A 21,219-nucleotide genomic window follows, 5' to 3' on the forward strand; every position below is an offset into this window, starting at 1 on the left:
TCCAGGTCCAAATAACTATAGGCAAAATACCCTACCACATCATAGCTAGCTACAGGTCCCCCACTATGAACCAGGAGAAACACACCACCTACCTGGACTTGCTCACTCATTATACAGCCAAACACCTTGGTCATGGGAGATTTCAACTATCCTTCCATCGACTGGGCGACTTACAAAAGTACAAACACGATTGCTAAGGTTCCTGAAACCGTTGGTCTGCACACCCAAAAGGAGAAATGTCCTAGAATTAGTGCTCACCAACACTGGGGGGGCACTGCAATACCACGTGTGTTGCCCTCACTGGTAAGGTCAGACCATAAATCAGTCTCGTTTGAAGTACAGATCAGACCTGACACCCCCACAGAAGCAAAAAAAAGAAACATTTCTCCAAACCAAACTATAAACTACTAAACAATGGTATAAAAAGTTTCAAAGCCCCTGCTAACACAGCCAACATGGGCTCCTACATAGAAGAGTACACAAATACTGTATAAAGCCACTTAAACAAACATACTGACTCATCTGTACCCAACAGGCCTAAAGCCAGATACTTGAGAATGAAACAAGCCACCCTGGTGGACCATAAGTATGAACAAGTTATACAACAAAATAAAGAAACTGATATCTAGGAACAAGAGGGAACTTACTCAAAAGAGGGAGAATGCCCTCCACAGCTTGAACAAGCAAATCAGACATCTTGTAAAGTCCTCTAGGGCTAGCTACGAGACTAAATTAACATACCTAGTTAAAGACAACCATGAGGCATTCTTTAGTTATGTCCAAAATCTATAAGGGATGCCCTGCTATGTGCCAAACTTATAGTGGACAGTACCACTCACACTGAACATGAAGAAAAAAGAAGTTATGCACTCACCATAATGTTCCATCTGAGTAATTCTACTTCATTTGTCTTCAACCTGTGGGATACCGGATCCGTATCAGATCCGAGCCGGCAACCGTACTAGCATCTGCTCCGAGCTCCAAGCTCCTCCCCTTGCCCATAAAACACTTCCAACTACCTTCCAAACCAGAGATCAAGTTTGCTGAATCTTATACTGATTACATGACCTGAAAAAATACTTGTGACCTATAACTGCAGCCCACAGGCTGTTCATATGCCAAGGTCCAGGGGAAGGAGGGAGGGACGGTTGAAGACAAATTAAGTAGAACTACTCAGATGGAACGTTATGGTGAGTACATAACTTCTTTATCTGAAGTAGTTTACTTCATTTGGTCTTCAACCGGTGGGACAGAGTCCCCAGATACTAAACTCCTGGGTGGTCCTCATGGAAGGATATTCCGGAGCACCGCTGAACCAAAGGATGCTCTCCTTCTGGAAGTCAAATCCAATTTGTAATGAGAAATAAATGTATGAGATGAGGACCAAGTAGCTGCAGAACAAATTTCATCCAAAGAGACTCTAGACCAAAAAGCCTCAGACGTAGCCATGGATCTAGTGGAATGAGCTCTCACCTGACCCGGAGGAGACATGCCTTTGTCCTTATAGACCTGAAGGATGCATGAAGAAATCCATCTAGCAATAGTGACCTTGGAGATAGGTTCCACCAAAAAAGGTTTATAGAAGGATGCAAACAATTGATCAGACTTACGGACATTTTTTGTCCTGTGTAAATAGAATAGTAACTGTCTATGAACGTCTAGCAGGTGGAGTTTGTATTCCATCTTGTTAGCAAAATTAGGAAAGAAAACTGGTGATGCCACCTTAGGAAGAAAGGATGGCTTGGTCTGAAGGGAAACCCTATCTTTGTGAAAAATCATATAAGGAACTTTGACGATAAGGCCTGCAGTTCTGAAACCCTTTTGGCAGAGGTAATAGCCACCAGAAATACTGTAAATATTTTAGATCTGTGGTTGCAGAAGGTTCAAAAGGCGGAGCGACCAGAGCTTGAAAAACCATAGTAAGGTCCCATGGGGGAACAGGATCCTTGACCGGGGGCATAACAGAAAAGTGCCTTTAATAAAGGCTTTACACAGCCTGGAGGAGGCTAGCGAAGCAGAATTCTCACCCACATGAAAATGAGAAATGGCAGCCAACTGAACCTTGACAGCAGAAGAACTAGCTACGTGTTGAAAACATCAGTTAGAAAATCAAGAATGGAGGAGATAGGAGCCGCGAAGGGGTCTAAACTCCTCTGAGAGGCCCAAAAACGTTTCCATTTGCTGTGATAAACCTTCCTGGTAGAAGACTTATGAGCAGCAACCACAATAGACCTAACCGAGGAAGATAATCCTGGAGTCCTAGCAATCACAGGAACTGGAGCAGCCAAGCTGTGAGCTTCAAACTGTCCAGATTTGGATGAGGAACCCCCGAAGGGTGTGAAATCAGATCCTGAATTGGATCCAAGATCCAAGGCGGAGCCAAAAGGTGAGACCAAAGGAAGGGAAACCACAAGTGCTGAGGCCAAAATGGGGCAATGAGGATTACTGTGTTCCCCAATCGACGAGCTTTCTGTAGAAACCTCGGAATAAGAGGTACTAGAGGGTAAGCATACAGAAGACCAGGAGGCCAAGCATGGACTAGAGCATCTCTGGGGGACTCCCCTGGCAGGAGGTTCAGAGCAAAAAACTCACTGCACTTCGCGTTGGAAGGAGATGTGAAGAGATCACAGCAAGGCTGCCCCCACTCGAGGAAGATCTGTTCCACTACTGAAAGATTCAGGGACCACTCATAAGGCATCAGAACAGTCCGACTTAACCTGTCCGCTAGGATGTTGGACCATCCCGGAATATGCTTTGTGATGAGAAAACTACAGGTGGAGATCTCCCATTCCCACACTCTCATGGCCTCGCTACAAAGGGGGTAAAGACCTGGGCCCTCCCTGTTTGTTCATATGCCAGACCACAGACATGCTGTCTGACTGAATTGCAATAGCTCCCAGAGGAAGAAAGGCATGAAGGGCCTGCAATGCTAAAAGGACCGCCCTCATCTCTAGAACATATATGTGCAAGCTGGTCTCTACCGGGGACCACAGGCCTTGCACTGTCCTGCCCGAACAATGTTCCCCCACCCGAGTTGGGAGGCCTCCGTGGTCACAGTGGCTTGGGCCGGGGCTGGAGCAAAGGATCATCCCTCCAAAATGTCCGGAGAACACATCCACCATATGAGGGACGACCAACAGACTCGACTGAGCTATACTGGATACGACAATGGAAGTTCCAACAGGGACCACTGTACAGCTAGCGCCCACTGTAGAATTCTCATATGTAACCGGGCACAGAGGAGAAGAGTTATGGTCACCACCATTGAACCTAAGGCCCTCAACACTGATTCTGCCATTGAAAGATGAGAATGGTAGATTAGACAGACATGCATCCTGAGGTTTTGTACTCTCTCTGAGGTCAGGAAGATTTTGCATTGTAAAGTATCTATCCTTGCACCAATGTAGTCTAGCACCTGTACCGGATCTAGGAGTGATTTGGATGAGTTGAGTGTGATCCCCAAATGCAGGGCAAGGATCAAGAAATAATTCCTGGTTTGGGAGAGTAGACGCCTGGTGGGAGCAGTGAGGAGCCAATCATCCAGGTACGGACAGACCTGAATCCCCTAAAGTCTCAGGTGAGCCGCTACTACCGCCAGCATTTTGGTGAACACCCTGGGGGCTGTGGTGAGACCAAAGGGTAGGGCTAGAAATTGGTAATGATTGACTCCTAGCCGGAAGTGGAGGAACCTCCTGGAGCTTCTGAGCATTTTTATGTGATAGTAAGCATTCTGGAGGTCTAATGAGCACATCCAGTCGCTCTTTTGCAGGTACAACATGATGGACTGTAGTATGACCATCCTGAACTTTTTTTGGCAACTGACAGGTTAGGTCCAGAATGGGCCTTGAGTCCCTCGTTTTCTTTGGCACCAAAAAGAACCTGGAGTAGAAGCCCGATCCGGACTGATCGGCGGGACGGTTTTGATGGCTCGTTTTTCTAGAAGCTTGGAAACTTCCTGTGCTGCTGCCTCCCTTTGCGTGGGTGGTACATCTGGGAGGTGTTTGGGAGATTTGGGGGGACCCACAAAGGGGATAGGGTATCCTCTGGATATGATCTGAAGTACCCAGCAGTCTGATGTTATGGACTCCCATGCCGCCAGATGCAAGGACACTCATCCCCCGACTGCCTCCAGAGTAGAGCAGTCGGGCCACCCCTCAGGGATGCTGTCCGGGTCTGTCCGAGAAAGGTTCTCGAGACCCAAAATTCCTTGGACCCCCTCTGCCTCTGGGCCAGCGTCCATTCTGTCCCCCTCTGCCTCTGGGGGAAGAACAGCTCCGAGTGTTCTGGGAATACTCTGACTTCTGGAACCACATCTTCCTTTGCCCTCTCTGGTTCTGGGAAAAAGTTCTTTGAGGGTTCGAGAAGTGGATCCCAACGGCAGACAGTGTCTTCCCAAAAAGAGCTGAGCCGTCATAAGGGGCATTGGTAAAGGACGCCTTGAAAGGTTCAGAAAATTTACATAATCTGAGCCAAGCATTGCTCCTCATGGACATGCCAGACCCAGCCGGACATGTTGAAGATTGCTTTCAAAGTGGCCATCCTCACAGAGAACGAGTCCCTGTCCTCCTGTGACATGGACTTAGGGGGAGACTCCACCAGCTCCTTTACCAGGTCACGTTGGAGTCTCGTGACATGGGCTAGGTAGTTCAGCGCCCTAATAGAAAAGGTATCTGAAGTATAAACCCGCTTCCCTAGGCAGTCGATCATCCGTGACTCTCGGTCAGGAGGATGAACCGAGGAACTCTGCTGGGCTAGTTCCTTCTTTGTGGCTGCTGCTACCACCACAGCATCTATGGGGGAGCCCTTGTTCCATGCTGGCCTATCCGAAGGTGGACTCAAAATCTTGTCAGGCCTTTTGGGAATTGGTTCCATGGTGTCCGGCTCCTTCCATGCCCGCGAGGTGGCCAGGTCCACCAAGGGATCTGCGGGAGGGGACACCCAGGAGGTAGATGGGCCCATGCCGAAAGCCTCCAGGAACACAGGCTTGTCAGAAGAAGGTTTGGGGGCAGACCAACCTCCCTGTTGGAGAAGGATTTCCAAGATTTGGAGACATCCTTGGGAGTTGACCTGGGGGAACCTTCCCCATTATCCAAGTCCGCATCCTCGGTGAGGGACTCGGGGGAGTCTAAGTGCCTCCTCTTGCACGTATGCTTGCGAGGATCCTCTCCAGTGGGGATCTCCGGGGGGAACTTGCAAGCCACTTGTTCCTCAGGGAGAACCGTCTGGGACTCCTCAAGCATGGGCTGTCCCTCTGGTAAAATGATGGGAATCGTAGAGAGTGCTGAGGGGGTCTGGACGGAGTCCGAGGGGACAGTCAGGGGTCTCGATCCAGTGGAGAGAACCCATTCTGCTACGTCGAACACCGAGGGAGAACGGACCTCCTGTAGAACCGATAAGGAGGCCAGTCTCCCCGGGTCAGACGATAGAATCGGAGCCAGGCCCGAAGTGGACGGAGCTCCGAGGGAGGGAACTTGGCCTGACAAAGGCGGAGCCGATGAAAAAAAGTTCCAATCCCTCGGATCAGACACCCAAGCTCTGGCTCCAAGAGTGGCTCGGATCTCAGCTGGTCAGATCCGTCACGCTCCAGGCAGCTGTCAGCGTTGAAGAAGCAGGTACCATCGGCCCCAATGCTCTGACTAAAGCCATCCTTGGATCTGAATATTCCAAACCCGGTGGACGGATCGGAGGAGAAATTGGATGGAAAAAAGTAGCGAGCTCCCCCCTGAGGGAGAGGGGGCTAGCAAGACCCCCATCTGGATCCGAGTACGAATGAACCTCCTCCTCATTTTATCCATGTCGACTTCAGATAAGGATCGGGTGGACTTCAACGAGGCCACGGACTCCAACCTTGCAGGTCGGGGCACCAAGGCCCTAGATGTAGAGCACGTCTCCTTCGGCTTCGGGGAAAACCTCGGCGATCTGAGCCGAGGGGAGTCACGGATCCTATGTGCCTTGACCAGTGAAGGGAGGTCCGGAGACCTCTTGCGTTTCTCTCTCGACTTCGGCTCTCTCTCCCCTTCTCTCTGCCCCTTATCCGCTCCGCTTCCACAGGCTTTGGCACAGGAGGTTGAGTCCCAGCCTGGGATGGAGAAGAAACCAGGGGAAGAGAAGGAGAGGTGGCTACAGCAGCCACTGTGACCAAAGCCAAAGACAAGGCAACCGCCTCAGAAGAGGGAAGAAGGCCTTTCACGGCCAACTTAACCTTTCTGTCTTTGATGGTGCGTGGGTTAAAACCCACACATATAGTGCAGTCTGTACTAAGATGGGCCTCACCCAAGTACATAACACAAAGTGTGGGGCCATCTGCAGGGGATAACTTATGGCCACACTCAGTGCATCTTTTAAACATAGGCTTATCAGCCATAGTATCAGTGGAAAAAACAAGAAAAAAAGTATTATTTTTTCTCACTGAAACACCCACTCACCACACTCACACACAGAACACACTGAGGGGGGTGGGAAGCAAACACACTCACAAACTTCTCTAAAACTAAGCTAACAACTCTAAAAAAACAGAAAACACAATGAACCAATCGAGGGGAGGAGAAAGGGGAACCTACACCATTCACTGACCTAAAGTTAGAAGAGAAAAAGAGACTTTCTAAGAGTTTTACACCCACTTACTACCCGGAGCTCTGGAGATCACAATGCTTCAGCTAGCCACGACAAACGAGATCTGGGGGTTGGAAGGTAGTGGAGGTGTATTATGGGTAAGGGGAAGATTTGGAGCTCGGAGCAGATGCTAGTAAGGTTGCCGGCTCAGATCCGATACAGATCCGATATCCCACAGGTTGAAGACCAAATGAACTACTTCAAATTTGCCAACTTGCTGGCTGACAGATTTGGCAATAACTCCACCCCTACCCCCACCTGCCATATCCCAAAGCATTCCTGACACCACTCCACTACCAAACATCTCCAAAAAACAGGTCAGACAAGCACGCTCCAAGGCCAAAAACACAGTCTCTATGGCACCAGATAACATCTCAGGTTGCTTACTAAGCAATCTGAAACAAGCCTAGTGGAACCATTTGGCGCACTCTGCAACCACAGCCTGAGCATTGGCTTTGTTCCTGCAGCGTGAAGAACAGCAACTGTAATCCTCCTGTACAAAGTGGGGGGGGGGGGTCTCATCAACCAACCCAGGAAACTATCAACCCATAAGCCTAACCAGCCTTATCTGCAAGGCCATGGAAAGAATCATCATGCACCTTATCACCAAGGAGACAGGCAACCTTCAAACTCTTCACCCAACCCAGTTTGGTTTTGTCAAGGGTAGATCATAGGAAGTTACTAAGCCCTGAGGCCCTTACAAGCCTAGCCAAGAATTTAGATCATGTTCCAACAAGTCGGCACCCTATGCCACTGTTCAGCAGGGACACAGGTGGAATCCCAGGGGCGTATTTTCTGTTTCCCATCCAGACAGTTATCCAGGTTCCACTTAAAAAGGTTTGCAGAATTAAATGTCAGGGCAGTTTCCCTGGTAAATGAACACTAATACTAATGCAACATGCCAGACTTTGATTTTTATATCATGTCATGACCCTGACTTCTAGACTTTCACTTGTGCCCATCTTTCCTATTAAACTTGATGGACTTCTTTGAGAATGTCACCAAAGCCCTGGGTAAGGGTAAAGCAGTACATACTGCCTATCTTGATTTAGCCACAGTTTTTGACAAATATATTTGACGAATATATCTCCCAGAGATTGCCATTCCTCTGGAATAGGCTCCCACTTCACGTGAAGCAGAGCTCTTCAATGACTCTACTTAAGCACAACCATGACAACTGGATGGGTGACCATAAATTCACTTTGGTGGTGGCACCTATGTCCCTCATAGACAGGGACAGTCAGTGCTGATCACAGAATCACTCTAACAATGACCATCGAATTAAGGTCATTTAGGGTACGCTGTTTTTTTACATGGCTAGGCTTGTAAAGGCCTTAGGGCCATTAGCCCAGTAACCTCCTATAAACCTATGTGCACATGGTGGTCACACTGGCTGTTTATATAGCTCCCTCCAAAAACAGCTTAGCCTATAAGCAGCCACTGTGAAAGTGTGGGAGGGTATGACAGCAGCTTGCAGCAGGCAGCTGAGTAAATGTCAGGAAAATCCTACTAGGACAGCTGAACTTTACTTGGGTTTAATCAGAGTCTCTTTAATTGATGGCAGGTGTGTACCCAATAAGATTGAATGCTGTAATTAAATCAATAGGTGCTTCAACAAAGTATTAGTTTAAGGGTGTGCACACTTATGCAACCAGCTTATTGTATGTTTTTTTATTTTTTATATTTTTTTCTCCTAACAGATTTGTTTTTCAGTTGAATTGTACAGGTTATAGGTCACATTAAAGGTGGAAAAATTTTGAAATGATTTATTGTTATCTCATTTTTTTTATATCACAAAATCTGGCATTTTAACAGGGGTGTGTAAACTTTTTATAATTTGGAAAGATAAAACATCTGACCACTGCAAATAATTTAAGAAGACCCTTTTCCTAGCAGGAATCTGGTATGGCTGCAAGAAAAAAAAAAAACAATTAAATGCCTGAATAGTAGCAGTAATACATTAACTGTGTTAATGTCATACTAACAGACTGTAGTATTTTAATTGATAAATAATAAAAAAATATCTATCTAGATGCATCTCCAATAGTAACAGTAGTTCATATTAACAGACACAGTGTACAAAGGGAATTTATTCAAGACAGAATGGGATACTGTGATTTGTCCTTGCTTGTAGTAAATTTAATATGCAATTTAACATTAAATGGTATCCCTCATACAGCTTACCAAGCTTTCAAAGTAAAAACTTGGTAATAAAAACATACAAGAGATTTCATAAACGTCATATATCATACTGTTCAGCATGTTACTACTTTTCAACAAATGTTAATCAAAGAATTCATTCCAACTAATGCATACGTGATATTTGAAAGTACTGCAAAACACATGCTCTCAAAAGTAATTTCTTCTGAAGTGACTGGTGGACATAAAGAATAGATTCTTTGCACATTCAAGGTCTTGGTTCACATAATTAAAACAGACTTTGCTCTCTTTTGAAAGTAAAGAGCTATATGTAACTTTCATTCTTTCTGAAAGGCTTTATTAAAAAAACAAACAATACAGACAGTGTCATAATTGCAGGTGGTATATCAACAGCTTTGGCTGCAGCTGCTCGGATGCTAATTATTCTATGACCTCTTGATTCCCTCTGAAGTTTTTTTTTTTTCTTGACAGCACAAGAAAAGTTGAAAGAAAAAAAAAGAATGAATTTGAACTACAGTACAGAGTTGATTATCCAAACGTATTGGGACTTAGGATAGTTCAGATAATCAAACTGTCGGACAGTCAAACATATTATTGAACTGAATAAAAAACTTCTAAAAATGTTTTTGATGAACATTAAACAAGAAAAATACAACAAATTTACTGTAAGTACAAAACAGTACAGTATATCGTAGTACAAACTCAAAAAACACACTCAAGCAAATACGTATAATATTTACATATTTAGACGTTATGATTTTTCCTACCCGAAAACTTTGGATAGATGTGTTTGGATAACTGACGTTTTAGATAATCAATGTTCGTTACTGTATCTAATTATTTTACATTCTATATTCTACTACTGCATTAGTCTTAAGTGGCAAAATTCAGTTCTAACCAAATACTTATGACTGAAAGACAACCAGCTCTGTTGGCCTATAGGGATAAAACTGAACATGACTCAGGCAACCCAAACTCAATTAGCAGTTTGAATACTTATTGAAGCTAGTGAGGATGGGTAGAAGAATGATGAACCTTAGCCTGCTTATCTGTTTTTATGGGGAAGGGTGAGAAGTGTGTGTGTCTTGGTATACCCTCCTCCATGTCTGCATCCTTGGTGAAGACTGGATACTATGCAAGGGAAAAAAGGGCCATTGTTACATCATATGAGAGGTGTGAGCAGGTGGTGCAGTCGTTAGCGTTGTCGTCTCACAGCAAGAGGTTCTCTGGTTTGATTCTTGGCTGCAGCGCCTTCTGTGCAGTCTGCATGTCCTCCCTGCGGTTGAATGAGGTTTAAAGACATGTGTGTGTGTCTTCTGAGAAAGCTGGGTGCCAGGCTGGCAACTCGACCCGTAAAAACTCCACTGCCAATCAATCTACGGATTGGTGATCCACTGCGGCGACCCCTAATGGGAGAAGCCGAAAGACATTGTTTTTGCTATGGAAGTGTGAGCATCCACTAAGAGAACTACTACAAGCTTAACCCCTGGATACTACTGCCATATAAAAGGAGATTGTAAAGATTACTATAAAAATCGGATTCTCTATCACATAAGATAACAGCTACTGCTCATGGTTCACCTGACACCTGCCGCATGAAAAGAATGATCCATAGAGCTCTTGCACTGGGGAATGAACAGATGCACTGGGTGACATGACGTCCGTCAGGGAAATGAGGCAAACAAAAAAATTGTCTGCATGAATGTATGTATATTAACCATGTACGAAACCTACATCCTAGGTGACATTAACATAAACTTGGCCACAATAAATTCACCTACTCCACCTCAATTAATCAATCTCCTCAATTTTAGCCAACTTATAAACTCCCCTACTAGACTAAATAAAGATGGAGCCTCTGGCACCCTCATCGACTGGATCTTCACATCCCATCCCCACCATATCTCACACTCAGGAATCCTTCCAGACCCCCTCAGCAATCACCTTTCAGCCTTTGCCGACTGTCACCTCAGCCCCATCCAGCAACAGCACCATTACATACACACACACATGCAACTTCCCCCCCATTCAACCCCCAAACTTTCTCTGATACCCTAAAACTCACAGATTGGTCCCCACTAAGAACCCTGCCGCTAGACAGCACCACTACCTACTTCAATAAAACTTTCACAAAGATTCTCAGCAACCATGCCTCTATAAGAGCCAAACGTATCAGAGCTAAAATCTCCCCCTGGCTATCCAAGGAAACCAAACTAACTATGCTACAAAGAGACAAAACCTGGAAATTATATAAAAAAACTAAACACCTCAACCACCTGCTCGAATTCAAGCAACTTCGCAACTCCATAAAAAAACTCCTAACCAGATACTGTAAATCACACTACCTCAAACTTCAGACCATCAACTCAACCAACCCCCAAAAATTCTGGCCCACAATCTCATCTCTCCTCCAACCAGGCAACAAAGATAGTCCCTGCCCTAACCCAAACAATACAGGCCTGGACATTGCCACTCAATTTAACTCATTCTTCATAGACTCCATTGCTAAGCTGTCCCCCCCCCCAACCCCTCCACACCCTCCACCCAATTACCCCCCCCCCCTTTGAACCTACAACCCATCCCCACACATACTATAAAAAACTTCTACTCCAACTCAAACTCAGTCGGAACGCACCTGACCATCTTCCAGCAACCTTCTTAAAACTTTCTGCAGACAGCATAAACCTTCCCATTTCCATCATAATCAACAGATCCATACAAGAAGCATATGTCCCATCTATTTGGCGCCAAACTTACATTATCCCACTGCACAAAGGAGGAAAAAACAGCAATATCTCCAATTTCAGACCTATAGGTATCCTTTCCCCTCCTTCAAAAATCCTCGAGAAATGTATCCATTCTCAACCTATGTCACATCTTACTCTAAACAACCTTCTAACCCCCACTCAACATGGTTTTCGCCCTAGCCACAGTACCATAACTGCCCTCCTATCCTTTCTCGAAACTATAAATAAAGCTTGCGTGTCTGGTAAGCTTGTATCCTCCCTGTTTCTCGACTTGTCCAAAGCTTTCGATACCGCCTCTCACCCTCTACTATTAACACAACTGTCATCCCTTAACCTCTCCTCCTCCACCTTTACATGGTTCTCAAGCTACCTCTCTGAATGTCAAGAAGCTGTTCAATGGAAATCCTCAACCTCCCCCTTTCAACACACCCCCACCAGGGTCCCTCAAGGTTCAATTCAAGGACCTCTGTTCTTCAATATATTTACTAATCATTTCCACCAAGCCATCCCAGACTCTTCTATTATCCAGTATGCAGATGACACAACAATCAACTGCTCTTCTTACAGCTTGTCCTACTTCTAAAGACTCAGTCAGCCTGGATGAAAAATAACCACCTTGCCCATAATGCAAATAAAACCAAACTAATGATCTCCCCCTCCAGAAACTCCCCAACAGACAAAATCTCCATCTCAATACTTAGTAGCAATAACATCCCAATCAAAATAGTATCTAACACCAAGCTCCTTGGTGTCATCATTGACAACCATCTAAAATTTGACTCCCATATTCTATCCTCCATTAAAAAAAAACACCAAAAATTAGGACTCCTTTACAGGCACAACCGCTACCTCTCTCCCACCACTAGAAAAACCCTAGATTTCTCCTACCTTCTTCCCTCTCTCATGTACGGTGACCCCCTCTTAAACAACCTCCAAATAGGCCTACAATCCAAACCCGAATCACACTATAATAAAATAAGCAAATTTGCAACTAACTCAAAATGCTCCTCTCACCACTGCCACTCTCTCCATTCTCTACAGTGGCTTGAACTTCCCAACTACCTGACCCTACTTAAACTCACTAATGCCTACAAACTCATACACAAACCTACTAGTTGGCCCTCTCTCTCATCTACCCTAAGTCCCTACATCCTCAACCGCTAACTCAGATCAGAAAACCAAAACCTCCTACAGACCTACAAACCTTCCCGTCCCTCTGGTCACCTCCTACTTTCCTGCTCCATCTCTAAACTATGTAATTCTCTCCCTCCCACCATTCGCAACATCCTTGACCCCACCAAATTTAAGTCTTTTTTATTCTCTTATCTCTCAACTAAGTGGATCTGCCCACCCCCCACCCCCACCGAACCTCCCCCTCCAACCATCTACCTCTCCACCTTTTGCTTAAACCCATTCCTTTAACCTCTTCACAGTACCAAATTGGAAAAAAAATATATTATACATATATTCTAAACTATTTCTCATTTAAAATGTGTTGAATATGTAATATCTCCCTGTGAACCTACTGTATTGCTTACTCTCTGAATCTTAATATTTTGTATAATTGTATGATGTATTCCTCTGTAAAATCAATTGTTCGTTTCATATTTTTCTATGTAACTCTTTTGTATCCTTGTTAATATTGTGATTGCTTCTGGAGCTTATCTCCCCGGGCCTCCACTGAAAACGGGCTTCTCAAGACGCAGATGGGCTTCCCCGGTTATCTAACTGAAATAAATAAATAAATGTACATCCACAGCTGATGTAATAAAATTATGCTGGTGGGGGATGACAATTCAGTGTGGTTAAGAATTGCAGTATTGTATTACATTCTAGGAAAGGCTGGATCTTTACTGTTTATGCTGATGTACAATGTGATCATTGGTGCAGCTGTCCAAAATGATAGATATCCCATGACAAATATCTGAAAATCTGCTGGACTGCTAGCTGTCAGGCTATCCTACGTGTTTCCTGCTCACATAAGAGTGTCTCAAATATCACTCTATCTTCATTTCCTTAATTATGCTGGCTTCCTACCTGCTTGAGTGAGAATGCATCTCAGTAAGTCTTTTAACCACCTTGGTGAAGCTACTCAGATTTGCAGAGTTCTGTGGAACAAATGTACCAGATGCCGTTGGCATATTGCAAAGCTTCTGCATACGCTTGCAATTCTTTTGTACATCCTAGAAGACACAAAAAGGAGAAATATTTTACAGAGTATTAAAGTAGATTACAAAACAAAGCTCGATGTAAGTTCCCTTTATCTCTGCACAGCACTGCTGAAGAATTCAGTAATGCTACAGACAGGGAACGCTCACAACAGTATGGTACTCTACTGTTTTATATAGATACAGTTTTCTAAATGTCAAAATCTGAATACAAATCACTATGAGCTCATACAGAATGAATACTAAGCAAATACACTAATGAAGATGGCAGCAAAGGATGCAAGTCATTAAAACATTTTCAGTGTTAGAAATTCCAGATCTTGATAACAATATTCATTAAATTTTTAGGTACATCAGAGGACAGCACTCTACCAAGCAGCATTATTTTAAAAATGTTTACCTCTGGTAGATGTAGCATACACATAAAAAGCTATACTGCACTTAGTAACATAGGAGTAATACTAACAAATGATCACAGGGATAATAGGAGGCCTAGCCATATACACCTGTAAGTAGGTAAACTTAAACGTTCTTGCTACCCTTTATAAGTACTAAGTAATGACCACCTCCCAAATCAAGCAGGGTCTTACATAACCATGATGTAAATCTGTGTCTGCCCATCTAATTGTCAAGGCTAACCTTAAGGACAGACAAAGTAATACTTAGCCTGACATGGAATTGTAACATCCTAAAGGCTGGGGATATATGTTGAGGTAGGAATCTATACCTCCACTGAGTCTTATTTATTTGCTGGTGTAAAAGTAGGTCAATAGTATGGTAAGATAGAAAAGAAAATATATACTGGTGTACTTTTTTATCTTATTGCTTTTGCACAACATTCAGTTCTGCATAACCTAAATGAAGATGCTACAAATTGTCAGAATATTCCTGTGGATCATACTGACATTACTGCACCATCTCAAAACCAGCAAGTTTCAGGCATCAGTTCAATCTCTCCACTCATTACTCATCCTCTACACAGGCAACATATGCTTTTTAGAACTTCAAGGAAAATTCACCAAGCACCTGATTCCTTAACTTCTTTGACTTATACTACCATACCACAGAAACAATCTCTACCTTCAAATACCTAGGATTATTGCTTGATTAATCTCTAAACTTCGATTTCCATACAGATGGAGTGAGAACAAAATATAAACTTGTGACGACCGTGCCCTGGCCCAGCAATCAAGGAGCCTCAATCATTACCACTAACACCAGGGAGGTCATCTCCTAGAAGAGGAAAGGATAAATAATACACACAGTAAAGTACAATTTCCCTTAAGTGCACACAGAGATCACAGTCAGTTTGGGACTGGTTGCTGCTTTGCTCTCCAGGTCCCCAATAAAACTCCCCACTGGCACAGCTATAGGATCCAGATCTCAGCCTAGCTGGAAAGCTAACCTCCAGTACCCTCTCTGTCCAACCAGTGCTTCGTGTCCCTGCCCAGGTAGCTGACAAACACCCACACTTTGAGATATGTATTTATACAACTTCACAGACACTCCTGGGAAAGGCTGACACAGATTCTCCAGCTGTGCCCCTTTACCCACACCATATGGTAGTAACTACTGCCATCAGCTTAATAATTATCAGCTACCCAAAAGCCCTTGAAAGGGTGTCCAATTATTACTGTGCAATATTATTATCCAATTGGTAATGTGACTATTCAGTCTAAGGCTTATTAGAGTGGCCTATTACGATAACCTCTATAAATATGCAATATACTCTAGAACCTACTTCTCTACACAAACCAGCCACAGGTAAAGGTTTTTAAAATATTTAATGATAAATAATTACAACACAAGACAATACTACTGCACCACAGAAATATCCAAGAGTTCAGAGATCACACAGAAACTAAAAACAATACGTTAAGTCAGGTCTGATGTCAAAGAAAAACACTTAATCTAACTTTCTAATCTTTAACTAATCTTAAGAGAAAACACAGTGCTATAATCCTACTTACATACATAAAGAGCATAAGCAGTACTGGGGTTGATGGTCCAAGACAAATGCTTTCAGTCTCTCACTGAACAATAGTTTTTAAAACACTAACAAACAGCTCTGCTAAGGCCCTCCCAAATTACATCATTTTGACATTTAGGTTTTCCCAATATTCACATTACATCATTTTGACACTTAGTCTGGAGTTCCCAAGCAAACAATCTGCATTATTTAGCAAGCAAACACCTGCTCAGGAAACTACAACAATAAAATACATTTCACATGTATACTCTAACAATTATTCTTTAAGTTAAGACAATAGAAAGAATGTGTTCAGCCAAATGCTTTGGCACCACTTTTTTAGACAATTGTAACTTCAAAGAACATTTGAAATGCTTGGCTTGATTTTCCTTACAGCAGATGGCAATGTTGCAATAATCTTGAAGTTCACATTTTACAGTGTTTTCTTTCATTTAAAAACACAAGCCTGTATTTTACATTTATTTATACAAATGACAGAATTATGTATCAAAATCTATTTGACTAGGCTGGCAGCCTTCGCCCATATTTCCTCAATCTTCACAAAACTCCCTTTGCTTCTGGGCCAATGATATCTCCCCTTTTTTTATCTCAACCAGCCAGAGCAGTCATTAGTGAAGTAGTTCTTTTCTCTCTCAGCTAAAATATGGACAACCCATTTTAGTGTATGCCTCCCAAAAAAAAAAAAAAAAAAATATATATATATATATATATATATATATATATATATATATATACCACCACACTCCAGACAATCTCCTAAAGCATCAGCCAATTCATTACATCCCGACCCTTCCAGGAGTATCACTGTATCACCCATAAAAAAATAGCTACCCACAAAGCAAAGATCTAGCCCACTGTTAGGATCCCAACTTTACAAACTACACCAACTGCAAACATACCTACACTTCATGAAAAAATTCCTCAAATAACCTAAGGCACTACTCTCAAAGCCCACCAACTCTCATTATCCATAGAACCAAACCAGGAGCGGCCTTAGGTCAACTGGTGCACAAGGCAAAAGGGTTCCACAGCGCCCCCCACCACACCACTTGGTGTCCCCATCCTGGTCTACTTACAGCAAATAAATACTGGAAAAAAGCCCCTGCTAGAGTGACGCCCTAGGTGGCCGCCTAGTTGGCCTATGTCTAAGGCCGGCTATCCGCAGCACTGCACATACATTCTCCTTTCAATCACCTATTCTTTGGCAAGCTCTCCCCATTAATGTAAAGAAAATGAACACTCCAAATTCAGAACTCAAGTTGAAAAGTAACTCTTCATTGACTGTCTCCTTCTTCAACACAAGACATATCATGTAACACATTATCCCCTCTCTCCTTTCCTATTCTCTGCTTCACTCCCAGAATTATGAAGACTGACCCACTTTAGAAAATAATGTAAATATTGTACATTACATTCTGCTTGTTTGCTATAATCTACGTTATAGTATTTCTATGTAAGTAATGTGAACAGCTGTGTTATTGCTTACATTTCTACTTTTTTTGTTAAATATTTTGTATTTCATGTCAGCTAAGCATAAAACTGGTCAATATTGATCAGTGTACTATCCTGCTAAACAAATATAAATATGCAAATAAATAAATCTTGTCTACTCTAAAAGTGTGAAAAATAAGAAAGTATCCTATGGCAATCAAAGAAAAGAAAGTACAGTTGGGTAAGCAAAGTTAATGTAACAGTAGATGTTCGAATGATTACTGCTGCAGTAGCCTTAGCTATATGGGTATATCCAGCATAGGATATAACAGGTGGCCAGCTTCTAAAGCATCGGAGCATCTTGAGCATGAAGCCCCTCAGAGTTTTCATGCCAATTGAGAGAGTGAAGTTAAGCCCCGAGGGGGCATTACTAGGTGGAAAAAAAGGCATGTCTAAATCCTGGAATCAAAACACACAAAAACAAGGATGATGGAGAGAAGGAGTGGCTACTGATGTAGTGATCATATGAACATCTACTGTTATGATACATTTACTGACACAACTGTACTATGTACTTCACGTTGAGCAATGCAGAAGCCTTAGCTAAAACAGTAGATTACCATACCTTAAATAACTGGGAGGTGGAAGGGGAGGGTCTAGGAGCCCCTGGAGAATGGTACTAGCACAGCCTGTCCTAGACCTGGAGAAGGAATCTAGTTTACAGCTTTGTAAAAGTATGCACAAATGACCAAGTTGCTACTTCTAGAGTTCAATCCTTTCCAAAACGAAGCCATGGCCCTGGTAGAGTGAGCCTTGACCTTGTTTGGAATAATTTTCTTGTGGCAAGAATAACAAAATTAAATAGACTGAGAAATACATTTCGAAATAGTCTGCTTTGATACAGGCTATGCCTTCTTACCTTCACAAGAAATTAAAAACAGATCAGAAGTTCTGACAGATTTTGTTCTGTCAAGACAGTAACTGAATGTCTGTGAACATCCAAAGTATGATGTATCCTTCCTCCCTCATTTTTGGATTCTGGAACAAAACAGGGAGATGGACTGACTGGCTTAATGTAAACTTGGATGCCACTTTAGACATAAAAGAAGCATTCATTCTCAAAGAAAGCCCATCGCTGTGGAAGATGGTATAAGATTGAACCATCATAAAAGCTTCAACTTAGATATTCTTCTTGCAGAGCTCAGAACGGACAGCAAAACCATTTTCCATAATAAGAACCTCAAGTCAGCCAGGTGAGCGGGTTCAAATGGAGCAAGTATTAACTTTGATAACACAGGACTAAAAGCCCAAGGAGGAGCCACCCGTTTTCGGAGGGTTCATATTTCGTTATCGAAAGGTAACGTAATCAAACACTCAGAACTTCAAAGCAGCCGCATATCTAAACTTTTACTGTGGGGGGCTGTGCCCCCCACTAAATATATATTCCAACTCCGAGATCGCACTACAATGAGGAAAGAGCAAATATCCCAATCTTCACTGTACTGCGATCCCACAATGCGATCTTCGAAATGCGGCCGTTTCAATGTTCTGAGCGTTCGATTATAGGAACCCGTTTTCGGAGAGGCTTTTTATGCAAAACTCATTTCCAAACATTTTCACGAGACCACACTGAATTAGGGAGATCCATGGGCACACATGCTGAAATGGAAGACAAATGAACCTTTATAGAGGAGTAAGACAGGACACAGTATTGTACCTTGCCTAAATACTGTAAAACCAGGAAAACACTAGCCCTGAATGGATGCTGGTTCTTTTGCTGGCACCAACAAGAAACCCTTATCTGTTTGCTAATATTTGGTTTTCTAGTAGCAGCCTTTCTTGCCTCCATTAATACCTGCTGCAAGTCCTCAGAAAACAGGTGCCTAAAAGGTATTAAGACCCTACAATCTTGGCAGTCAGTTATAGTTGTTTTGGGGATGGGATGTATCAAACACTCCTTAGCTTGTGTGAGTAAATCCGGTATGTGAGGAAACTTGTGGTAATTTCCCCTGGCCAATTCCAAAAGAAGAGAGAAAAACTGTTGACTGGGCCAGAAGGGAGTTACCTCAATTATCTCTAGGGAGTCCTGAATCTTCAGAAGTACCCTGGAAATCAGCGTAAAGGGTGGAAAAGCATACAGGAACACCCCTGTCTAAGGAAAGGAAAAGGCATCTGTCCTCCAGATTTTCTTGAATGGAGTCATGGAACAGAATTTTGCTAGTTGATTGTTTAAAGAAGAGGAAAGAAGGTCAGCCTGAGAAATTCCCCACAGATGGATCAAATCTCAGAAGACCCTGATTCAGTTTCCATTTGTGGGGATCTGCCTTGGTCCTGCTCAGCTTGTCTGCCACAAAATTTTGCACAGACAGAATGTAGCATGCCTGTAGAGTGAGACCATGCTATAAAGCTAAATACCATGCAAACATGGCTGGTGTACATAGGGGTAAGATTATTTATTTATTTCCAGTTTGATGACCGGGGAAGTCCACTGGGCCCAGAGAGCCCGTTTTCAGTGGAGGCCCGGGGAGAAAAGCTCCATGAAAAAGATTATAGTAAAGATAGCAGTCCAATAAAAATAAAAGTACAAGTACAAAGATCTTGTCCTAGCTTACTTGTTTATGTGCCACATCACTGTGGTACTCTCTTTAAAGACTTGAAGACATCCTGGGGACCTCAGATGATTCAGAGAGTTGACAGCATTTATATGAGACATAATCTTTTTTTATATTTATGTGCTCTGATTTTTCTTGTCCCAAAGACCCAGTACTTTTATACCCATTGACATTGCTCCCAAGCAAGGTCTGAGAAGTCTGTGGTGACTAACTGCTTTGGAGCAGAAGGGGAGAATGAGAGACTCCGTCAGAAATCTGATGTTGCCACCAACTAATTACCATTTTCACAAAATGCAGTTAATATGAAAAAGCACTGAGTGCTGTTGCTGGGACCAAGGATATTACAGATATTACTGTATTTTCTTAATGTGGAGTCTAGCAAACGATAGCATGAGACTCGTGGAAACTATGAGTTCCAGTAGCCTAAGTATTTCCTCACTGTGACAGAAGTCTGAGTGGAAATCCTTGGAATAAATTTAAATATAGATCTGTTTTTTTCCAGTGGAAGAAAAGCTCTTTGTACTGAGGTGTCTAGCAGGCACCCCAGAAAGTCAATCTTGTGAGATGGAATCAGAAAAAGACGTTTAAATGTCTTCTTCAAACCCCAGCCTGTGTAGGATATCTCTTACCAAAAGGAAAGACTTCTGACATTTTGAAAAAGATGCTGCAAAGATAAGTAAATCATTTAAATACAAAAAAATATGGAAACCCTGTAAAATGCAGTGGGCTATCGGAGGAGCTAGACACTTTGTGAACACTACTGAGGCACAGGATATACAAAAAGGTAAGGCAGAGAACTGAAAATGTGATCCACACACAGAAAACCTTAATAATGCCTGAAATCACAATGAATAGGAAGGTGATGATATGCATTTTTTTAAATATAAGGATATTAGAAAACTCAAATGAGGAAGAATGGGTAACAGGTTGTACTGTGAAACCATTTTGAATTTGGGCACTATCACAAACTGATTCAGCAAAGAAACAACTCCTTTCCCTGGCTGAGGATGAGGAATGACTTCTGCTACCCTGAGACAGCTTATGATGTACAACAACAGGAAACAGTCTGGTCTTGGAAATGGGGAGGAATGCTCTGGAGAACAGAAACTTCCTCCCACTGCCATCTGTATGTTAGATGGATCACCTTTAGCACCCACTTGTCTGAAAACCTTCTGTTGCCAAAGAGAGAAATGTAAATTAAGACTTTTTGGAAGTAACATGGGACTGACAGTGTGTGTGTGTGTGTGTGTGTGTGTGTGTGTGTGGTGATGAGTGTTCCTTTTACACTCATTCTGACTTATTTGAATGTTGTTTGTTTGGGGGGGAGGGGTTTGCTTTTGTTTTGGAACCTCCCTGTCATTGCTTTTTTAAATGACTACTTATAAGCAATCTGCTGGAACAGTTTATTTTGTTTCTTGCCAAAACAAACAGGGAGCAGAGAATCCCCTGTTGAATTTAGAGAAGAAAGGCAGAAAAATCTGAAGGGTTCCCCAAATCAG

At 42.9% G+C, this 21,219-nt stretch overlaps 1 protein-coding gene across 1 annotated transcript in view; it reads right to left on the bottom strand.

The window, feature by feature from the left end:
* The window catches only part of LOC122792729 (RNA-binding protein 44-like), a 1,860,938-nt gene that overhangs the window by 413,638 nt on the left and 1,426,081 nt on the right, over positions 1-21,219 (bottom strand). Inside the window, exon 9 of the mRNA XM_044060311.1 lies at positions 13,557-13,702. Coding sequence (XP_043916246.1) covers positions 13,557-13,702 — 146 coding nt within the window. The remainder of the gene's footprint in view (positions 1-13,556; positions 13,703-21,219) is intronic.

Source organism: Protopterus annectens, chromosome 2.part0 (assembly GCF_019279795.1).
Source record: "Protopterus annectens isolate FY-2018-M chromosome 2.part0, PAN1.0, whole genome shotgun sequence".
NCBI lineage: Eukaryota > Metazoa > Chordata > Ceratodontiformes > Protopteridae > Protopterus > Protopterus annectens.